A 10,086-nucleotide genomic window follows, 5' to 3' on the forward strand; every position below is an offset into this window, starting at 1 on the left:
ATACTAATTTATATATATATATATAATATGTAGAAACGAAAAAAGTATTTTAATAAATTTTTAGAGAATTTTTTGTTCTATAATTTTTTTATCAACATCTATTTTTAATTAACTAACGATCTATAATATCATATAGAATATAGAATATAAAATCATAATGAGAGAAAATTCAATAATTCGGATATTTTTTTCGATTTATATTTTGATGTATTAGATTTCAAAATGATGTCGTCTTATTTATAAAATGTTCGAAATGATTGTTGTCATATAAAAAAATATTTTAGTTTTATGGAGATTCATTAAATTATAATTATTTTATTTGACCTATAATTATAAAATAATAATCTATAATTTAATTAACTTATAAATTATTAATTTTTTAATTAATAAATTTTGCAAAAAAGTCCAAGATATTTAACGAAGAAATATATATTTTCTTGACAACTAAAAGAAAACTGAATTTTGCTATCGATGAAAAATAAATCGAATTATATATATATATATTTCTTAATTATAATCATAATTGTGCATGTATTAGAAATAATAGTTAATTCTAATTTCCAATTCCTATAATACAATCAAAATTAACAAAAATGATATAATGAAATAATTTAATAATTCAATAAAAGAATACAAGTAACAACACAAGTATTTTATATATATATTTATTTTTTTTGTAACAAAGATAATAAAAGAATTAATACCGACAATATCATTTATTAACAGTCATAGATTCATCGAATGGATATACAATGAACTACATTAATATAGCATCAAAATCCTAAAAATATGTAATTTAACATAAACTTTGATAAAGTAAATTTTGGAGTTAAAACTTATATTTTCGGAATTTACTATTTGAAATATTATAAAAAAATTATATATTATAAAAAAAAAAACATAAAAAAAATTATATTATTAAGATATTTCTTATAAAAATTATATATTATTATTATATTATATATAAATTAAATATATAAAAATAAATATTATATTATATTAATATTAAAAATAATTAAATATTATATTATATATAAATTATATATAATTATTATATTATTAAAAAAACAAAATTTAACCTAATTATCATTATTATTATTAATAATTACATTTAAACAATTACAAATTATAATATATATATATATATATATATATCCAAATTAATTTATAAATTAATTTTCCAAAATGAACCTAGTTATCATCATCATTATTATTAATTACATTAATAATAATTCATTAAAAAAAAATATTATTCAAATTTATATATATGAATTTATAAATTAGATTAGATTGTATAAATTTGAATTCATATAAAAAAAAATAAATTTGTTTAAAAATTTAACAATACAAGTTATACATGAAAGTTGAATGGTACAAGCAATTATTTACAAATCTTTCATTTTGTTTGTTATTTAATAAATGAATACATTTATATACATGTTCTAGATTTTTATTAATATGTGTTTTGATAACTTTTATTTTATAGTCTATATGTTAATATATTATCTTTAAAAATAAAGTAGAAAATAATACATTTATTCTTATACAAGAAACAATATCATAACAATATCATTTAATTAATTATTATATTAATTAGGTATTCTCAAAAAATTTTAATGGGGAAGGTTAATAAAATAAAAAAAGTTAAACTTATTAGAAATATTATTATTAATCTTCTTAATTCAAAAATTTTAAAATATTATTTGACATTTATAAAGTATATGAGAATAAATAAACATTCTTAAATATAATGAAACACTAAACTTTGAAAAGATTTAGAAATTGCAGATTAAATATTTTTAAACTTTGGCCCATTATTTGTTTGGCTAATAATAAAAATTTACTTTAAAAATAAAAAAAAACAAAAGAAATGACTTTCTTAATTGTTAAATAAAATATGTACAAATAAATGATTAACAATAAAAAGAATAAATCATAGTTCTTAATGTTGACTTTTCTATATGTAACGATATTAAAAATAATAAATGACTGATATATGAAATAATTTTATGACTTATTTACGTTGTATAAGAATATTAAATTACGTTTAAAAATAATAAAGCAAGTAAATGTTTTAAAGGTCAATGACCTTTTTAATTTCTTTATCAAAATTAATATCTTTAATTATTATACTATGATAAATGCAAGGATTTATTAAATTCGCTGAAATAAATTAACTCCCGGCTAAATAGAATTCTTGCATTATTACTAACTTTTGCATTATAATAACTTTTTTCTAGAAAGTTATTTGTTAGTGAATTTTTTGTCTGGAATTTTGTTTGGTAATATAATTTGTAGAATTATTTAATGGAGTACTATCCAAGGAAGTATCTGAAATATCCTCACTGCTACTACTACGAATATCACCTTCCATCTGAAAAATTGTTTATTTAAATTTAAAATTAAATACTTCATAATTATATTTACTATAATAATATTTACTATAATAATAATAAATAATAATATAATAAATGTGCAATATATATATATATATATATACAGCTTACTTGACCAGCATAAAAAGCATTATATGCAATTTTAAGAATCAAATAAGTCCAAATCATGTGAAGAAGTAATAATAAAATTAATAAGAAGTTGAAAATATAATATGCTGGGAACATAGGCACTATTTGAGGTGCCTTTATTGATGTACTGTAATATTTTATATAATATATTTAATAAAATAATATAATTTCAATTGCATTAAAATTAAAAATCAATATGAATAACATACCTATAAATTATCCAAAATGGAAAAAGACCTATACGTGTAATAATCCATAATATTGTAAAAATAACAAATATACAATCGCATAATTTTTGGTAATTTGCATATTTAGCCATTTTTGCAGCCTAAAAATATAAAATTTTAATATTAACATTATTATTATTAACTTGCTATGATTAGTATTATTATAGATGTTTATATTTACTTCTAAAAAAATATCTGCGCAATCATGTACTAATAATACTAATGAACCAATTCTAGTTAAATTTCCAATCCATGAGAAACACATTAATATAATAGTAGCTATATGATGAATAAACATTTGCCAAAAATCTTTTCTTTTCACATCAAAAAATTGAGAGAAACTTAGAGACCAATAAAATGCCATTGATATCATATAGTACCACCATACATCATCTGAAACTGGATGATATGGATAATTGTAATAACAGTAATTTATATCCCACAGCCATAACTTGTCCCATAAAATAATGAGTCCATAAATAAATGAATATGTGTAATATAAACATCTCCAGCTGTAAAAGAAAAATAGATATTTAATTTAATTAAATTTAATTAAATTAATTATGTATAATATCAAAAATTAATGTCATAAATTTTAATATAAGATTTATTTTATTAAATTTTTCTTTTATTCTTATTTCATTTTATTCTTTTAAATTTCTTTTAAATTTTTATTTTATTCTTTTGTAAGTGAAAATAAAAAATTGCATTTTATATCTTGTAATATAAAACTAACCTGTTTTCACAAAATTTTGTAAGTGTTGATGGCTTATCCTGAGTACGTCTTAATCGCAACCATCTTTCTACTTGTCGTTCAGACCAATCTAATTGTTTAGCCAGTGCCAGGATCTTAAAATATATCCATATATTATAAAAAAATCCATAATATTATCCATAATTTAATTGCTCAGTGCAATTACTTTGATTTAGATTACATCTGTTTCAAGAACCTAATATTAAACACATTATTTAGAATTCAACAAATCTTTAATGAATGTAATATAACAATATTGTTGTCTAATATTGAAATATATAGCAGTTCAAAGTAATATTATTTTAATATTATCTATTTTAAAAATTTATGATACATTTTATCAAATATTATTTTATTATATATTAACTTTATAAAATTGATAATCATAAAGTATTCTCTAATCCAAATATTTATTATTATTTTATAATAAATTATATGAATAAAATAAATCAATCCAACAATTAAATTATATTATATTATAATAATAAAATATTAGAAAATAAATTGATATAAACTTACCTGTTTATGTTTAATTTTTTTACTAGTATAGGCTTTTTCTAATATTTCATTTGGCGTTGCTTTTTTTGTTCTTGTATTTTTTATACCAAGAGACTTACCAATAGGTGCAAAACAGTATCTATAAAAATTATCATATATTGTTTATTATGTATATAACTAAATAATATATATATGTTTATTATTACATATTAAAATCTAATAAACTATAATTTACATTAATAATAACATTAATAATAATAATAAACATTTAATGAAATATTTTAAAAAAATAAAATAATAAACTTTAAATAATGTTTTAAATAACGTGAAATATAAATATTTATTTAAATATATATATATATATATATATATATATATTATAACCTCAATTTAATTACAAATTTTATATTTTAAAAATAATAAAATTGAAAAAATATATTAACAATAAAATAGAATGATTACCTTTCTAAAGCATATCTGATTATTAAAAGAAATAATGCCATAGGTAAAGGATAAATTAAATGTTGAAAATTTGTGTATTTATTTTCTGAATTAGGTTTAATATCATCCCACGTTATATTAGGCGGTAACCAAACATCAGTTGACCAAAAAGCCGACGATACATTCTTTAATATATCCATTGTTATAATTGCTACAATTAATGATGTTCATTATAATTAAATATTTGCTAATTATTATTGAATCAAAATAACTAAAAATATACTTACTTAACTTCTTTAATAAAAAACACTTCAACTTTCTTTGCTTATACGCCACCGCTCGAAGACTGAGCCTGTAACTTCAATACACGTAACTCAATTTTTCTATTGACTTTTATTTCTGTTTTTATTTTGAAATAAGCAGATAATTTATCATTATCTCTTTTCATTCAATTTTTATTTAAGATCGATTACTCAGTGTTAATATCTACTTTTCTTATATGTCCATCATTTTCGAATGCTAAATGCACATTAGACGTGTATGTAATCATTAATCATTCTGATAACGAATATTTCATGGATAACCTCGTTTTTAATCCCAGCAGGCGAATATTATGAATATAAATTTAAACTTTTTAAGAAATTTCAAAATTCACATTCAAATATCGAATTATTTATATTTTACATAAAACTTTAAAATTATTTTAATTGAAATTAACATAAAATATATTATTTACGAAATTTTATGAATAATTTGTATAAAAGAATTACATATTTTATTACAACAAATTTCACAGATTAATTTTGATTTAACTTTCAATTATTGATATTTCATATTATTACAGTGCTGTATTAAGAAGAATTAATATCTCGAGCTTAAAAAATTAATTCATATAAAATGAGATGTAATAATTTAATTCAAATTAAATATAAAATTTCATTAAAATTGTAGATAGATTGTTTTTAATTATTTTAAAGAATTAATAAATATTATTTATATATATTATATTAGCATAATTCTTTTATTTTGTAAATTAATCTAATATCTAATATCTTATAAAGTTAAAAAAGTGGAAGAATTAAAAAATTGATTTTAGAAACACAAAAATTTATATGTAAAAATTTATTTTTCAAAATTTATTTGTCAGAATTTATTTTTCAAAATATGATCAATTTAATTTTAATCAGTCGTCTAACAGTGTTGCTTTTATAAACTGCTTTTTCGGCACGCTTAAAATTGTTTTATATTTTGTTAAACTGTTTCAAATGTTAAACATTCTATATCATTAGTCAAGACAATGTTCAATAATTTAAGACGTATGAGTACATAAATTTTTTTTTTATTCTTATATGCGAATACGATATCAATAAGATATATCAATAATCAATATCAATAATATATAATATAATATATATATGTTCTTATGTACAATAGCAGACAAAAATATAAATTTACCAAAAATAAAAAGATTTTTTAAAGTTTAAGAATAACTTTTTTAAGATGAAAACGACTTGAATTTTTTTGAATTAGAAGCATTAATTTACTATATAACAAATAAAAAATTAAAAAAATTTTTAAAATCCCAATTGATCCTATAGAATCATGAAGAAAATAGTAAAGGTCAATTTTTACAATTTTTTTATCTGATCCTATGAAAATTTCAAACATACAATTTGTTTATATCAGATATATATACATACTGAAAATTTCATCAAAATCGATTGATGCAGAAACAAGAGATAAATATCTAAAAATATAAAAATTTTTAGATTTATTACAAAAATCTTAAAGAACTACAATTTTCACGATTTTTAACTATTTATAGATCATAATATTAGCTGATTTCAATAAAATTTTACATATATATAATTGATATAAATCTATAAAATATATCTTTTTAATTTACAAGTTCAGATAAAAAGTGATTTTTATAATTTTTTTTTTAATCTATATCTTCTTTCAATAAATTGCAACTTTTTTAATATTTTTTTTATATTTCATGTAATAAGTTAATTTTTCTAATTTTTCAAAAAAATTCAAAAATCATTTGACCCAATTTTAAAAAAATTATTTCGTTTTTTAAAAAGTGGATTTATATTTTTACTACTATAAATGATGATAATTTTGATGAATTTATATTTACATATAAAAATTATATATATATATTATATTTATATAAAAAAATTAAACACATGTAGAAAAATTATTTATAATAATATATAATATTACAAATTTGAGATATTTTTTATATAAAATCTAAATCATAAATTATATGATTCAAATTAATATTTTATTTTATATTATCAAATAGATAATTATATTAAATAATGAAAAAATATATTTTCATAATTTTTATGATATGTTTATATCTCTTATGCATAACATATTTTATGTTAACAATTAACTGACTGATATGAAAGATATTACTATTGTAACATTATTATACATACATATTGTTTATGGAATTATAATATTAATATTACAACTTTTATATAGGCACATTTTCATTTTATTATTTTCTTCATATTCATTCATTTATAAATATAAGAACAATTTTTTACAGCGAATGTAAGTATAAGTATAATGTTATTTTCAAATAAATAATAATATTATTAGACTCTGGTTATAATAAATATCTTTTTTGATGAATTAAAATTTCATAAATATATCAAAACAATCAAAAATATAATTAAATTCCTATAGAAGTAAATTATACAATACACATAGTACATTATACTATATGAATTTTGTTCTGATATTTCATTTGTTCTACAAATATTTTGGATTATCATCAAAATATTAGTTCGTTAGATAACATATCTACTATAATTCTATAGCTTTAAATAAACGATATAGTTGTTTTATGTATCTTTAATTTAATTTTATTCTTATATTAAAAGCAATTTTCTGAATACTGAATATTGATTTCTGTTATCGAAAATATTAATGCGCGCATTTACGATTAACAGGATATCGTTTCGATAAACGCTTAATTATTCGTTGATATATTTGAGCATTTTTTTTTTCGTGAGATTTTAAAAATGCTTGTTTTTTTGCATCAATTTTTATTTTTCGTTTAATACCTGGTGTATGGACTAAAAAGGCACCGTCAAGTATAATTAAACGATAATTTAAAAGACACATCTCGAACATCTATAAAAGACAATAAAATGAAAATTAATATAATATATATTTTTAATATTTATTATTAATAAACATTTTATTTTAAAAAGTTTAATTTATAAATGCATTTATCATTATTATAATAATTATAAAAATATATTTTTAAATCATAAAATGTACTTTTTATAATTAATGTGACTATTACCATGTAATATAATCGATTGTACCGATGAATATATACATTACCTGACTCATTTTGTCTTGTCTACCTTCCCAAGACATTTCTTCAGCATAAAAGGGATCATTTTGCGTTCCTATGAATACAGGTTCCCATCTATGATGTGGATATTCCCTTCTTGTAATAATAAGTGGTTTCACCTTACCCGGATCCGGTCTAATTAACCATCTAGTAAGTCCAGGAAATTTTTGACAATGTGAACAGAGGAATCTATAAAAAAAAAATTTTCCATATCTTACTCATAATGATATATATTATGTACAAAATTAAAATGTATGTGTGAGTTTTATCTTTATATAATTATAATAATGTAAATTTTATTTTTGTATAATTATAATTATGTATATTATTTGCATAATTATAATTATTTTGTATAATTATAATTAATATATATTATTTGCACAAACCTATGAAAATACACGGCTAAACCAGCTTTTGTTGCTGAAAGCAATTCTTTTTTTGTCGAAGGTGGTAACACTTTTGATTCTATTTCAAATATTGGCACCACAAAAATAACGCCACTTTTTGGTGGTTTTTCACGGACGATTTTCATAAAACCGGATGCTAATTTTTGACTAGGTAATAATTCAATATCTGTTACTAGAACACGAGTAGTGTTTGCTTGGATTCTAGCTACATTTCTGGCCACATTAATAGGATAAATCATGCCCTTTTGTTTCCTTTCTGTTTCTCTTTTCTGAAGATCAGATGCAGAACAATCACCTTTAACTTCAATAATTTGTCCTAAAGCTGGTGGATGATCAGCAGGAAATACCAAGTGAATAGAAACCTGTAATAAAACATGTTAGGATTTTGATATTATATTTTGTTATTCTACATTATTTAAATTATTATATATACGATATGATATATGCATTTGTAAGTTAGTTAAATGCATTCATATTATATATTTATAAATATTTTATAATGACTAGATATGATTTTATATCAAATTTAAAATCCTATACTAATACTATACTAATACTAATTTTTATGAAATATTCTTGACATTAGAAATAATTATGTTAATTATGTATTTAATAAGACAAGTAAAATAATTAAAAATAATATAATTGCAATATATATATAATATTTAAGTTTAATCATAATACTATTGAACTATTAACCCGTTTTGACAGCGAGTGCATAAGAAAACCTTATACATTTCAGGTTCGCATCGACAGGCCCGATCGAGGAGAGCAACGGCGATACCAGCGTCAAGGCCAGGCGTGAAAACGGCCAGACTTAATGGGCCCTCCCATCTCCGAGCTAATTCCACGATTCCATAGACCTGATCTGCAGTGGCGTGCGTGCAGAAGGTCACCTGAGGCAGTTTATTCCTCTTCTCGGTTCCGCGCAATACAAACGGTAGAACTCTGTAGGGACTCTTCTCACCGATTTCAGGGCTCCAAGTAACTTTGGATGCAGGATACGAAAGCACATTTGGTAGACCATGGTACCATTTACAAAAACTTGTATTCCTAGGATGTAGACCCGCCATGTACATGCCTGCTGAAAAAGCAGGTGCTCCAATTTGGATGTTTTGTTGAGAACTTGAATGACTTTTTGATATTAAAATATCGGTAATAGCCAATATTGATAAATATAATTCACGACTGATTAAGAGATGACTAATCAAAACAAAAAGGAACATTAAAATGATCCAGATTAGAAACTTTCGACCGGAACACCGCATTATTATCAAAGAAACAATTTTCCATGTTCTTTAATGTGATAAATTCATCGAACTATTATGTACATACTTGGACAATACTGTTCCATTTACGGAAAGACGAGACCGTCAATTTCGGATCGATACAGCGCAGGCGTGCCTATCTTCTGTATAATTCGTCAGAATTTAAACTTATAAAAACAAAAACTTCAGCTTCAATTAAAAAAAAATAATTGAATTCATATTTTTAGTAATTATTAACTAAATTAGACTAGAAAAAAAACAAATTCTTGAAAATAAAACATTTTTTATTCTAAAATAACAATATAAAATTTATAAAAATGTTATTTTTTAATTTAAATTTTTCTATATAATGTAAAAATTATTTATTATATATTAATTATTATATATATATTATATATATATTTATATTTATATATTATCATTATATATACATATAATATTACATATATTATATATGTAATATTATATATATATAATAAAATTTGATAAATATAAAAAAAATTTTAATTATTTATATAATGCATCTATATATACATGTAAATATAAAATATATGTATACATATAATTAAATTGATATATTATAT

The 10,086-nt window shown here is 20.0% G+C and overlaps 2 protein-coding genes across 3 annotated transcripts; both read right to left on the reverse strand.

Annotated features, from left to right (window-relative positions):
• Positions 1-1,840: 1,840 nt before the first annotated feature.
• LOC122719222 (ceramide synthase 6) lies at positions 1,841-5,020 on the reverse strand. 2 transcript variants are annotated; one of them, XM_043944863.1, is made up of 8 exons: positions 4,733-5,008; positions 4,467-4,656; positions 4,026-4,143; positions 3,489-3,601; positions 2,934-3,264; positions 2,735-2,853; positions 2,508-2,652; positions 1,841-2,374 (listed from the first exon to the last, which is right to left on the reverse strand). In XM_043944863.1, exons 2-8 carry the CDS (start codon positions 4,643-4,645, stop codon positions 2,252-2,254), a joined length of 1,128 nt encoding a protein of 375 aa, XP_043800798.1. In that variant the 5' UTR covers positions 4,646-4,656; positions 4,733-5,008; the 3' UTR covers positions 1,841-2,251. The 2 variants fall into 2 exon arrangements, with proteins under 2 accessions (XP_043800798.1, XP_043800799.1); XM_043944864.1 differs by lacking the exon at positions 2,508-2,652 and having other exon boundaries at positions 4,733-5,020.
• Positions 5,021-7,118: 2,098 nt separating this feature from the next.
• On the reverse strand, positions 7,119-9,610 carry LOC122719220 (beta-1,4-glucuronyltransferase 1-like). The gene is made up of 4 exons (XM_043944862.1): positions 8,963-9,610; positions 8,214-8,596; positions 7,815-8,016; positions 7,119-7,598 (listed from the first exon to the last, which is right to left on the reverse strand). Exons 1-4 carry the CDS (start codon positions 9,500-9,502, stop codon positions 7,389-7,391), a joined length of 1,335 nt encoding a protein of 444 aa, XP_043800797.1. The 5' UTR covers positions 9,503-9,610; the 3' UTR covers positions 7,119-7,388.
• Between the last annotated feature and the right edge of the window lie 476 nt (positions 9,611-10,086).

Source organism: Apis laboriosa, unplaced genomic scaffold (genome assembly GCF_014066325.1).
Source record: "Apis laboriosa isolate Shangri-la unplaced genomic scaffold, ASM1406632v1 scaffold71_cov137, whole genome shotgun sequence".
NCBI classification, from domain to species: Eukaryota; Metazoa; Arthropoda; class Insecta; order Hymenoptera; family Apidae; genus Apis; species Apis laboriosa.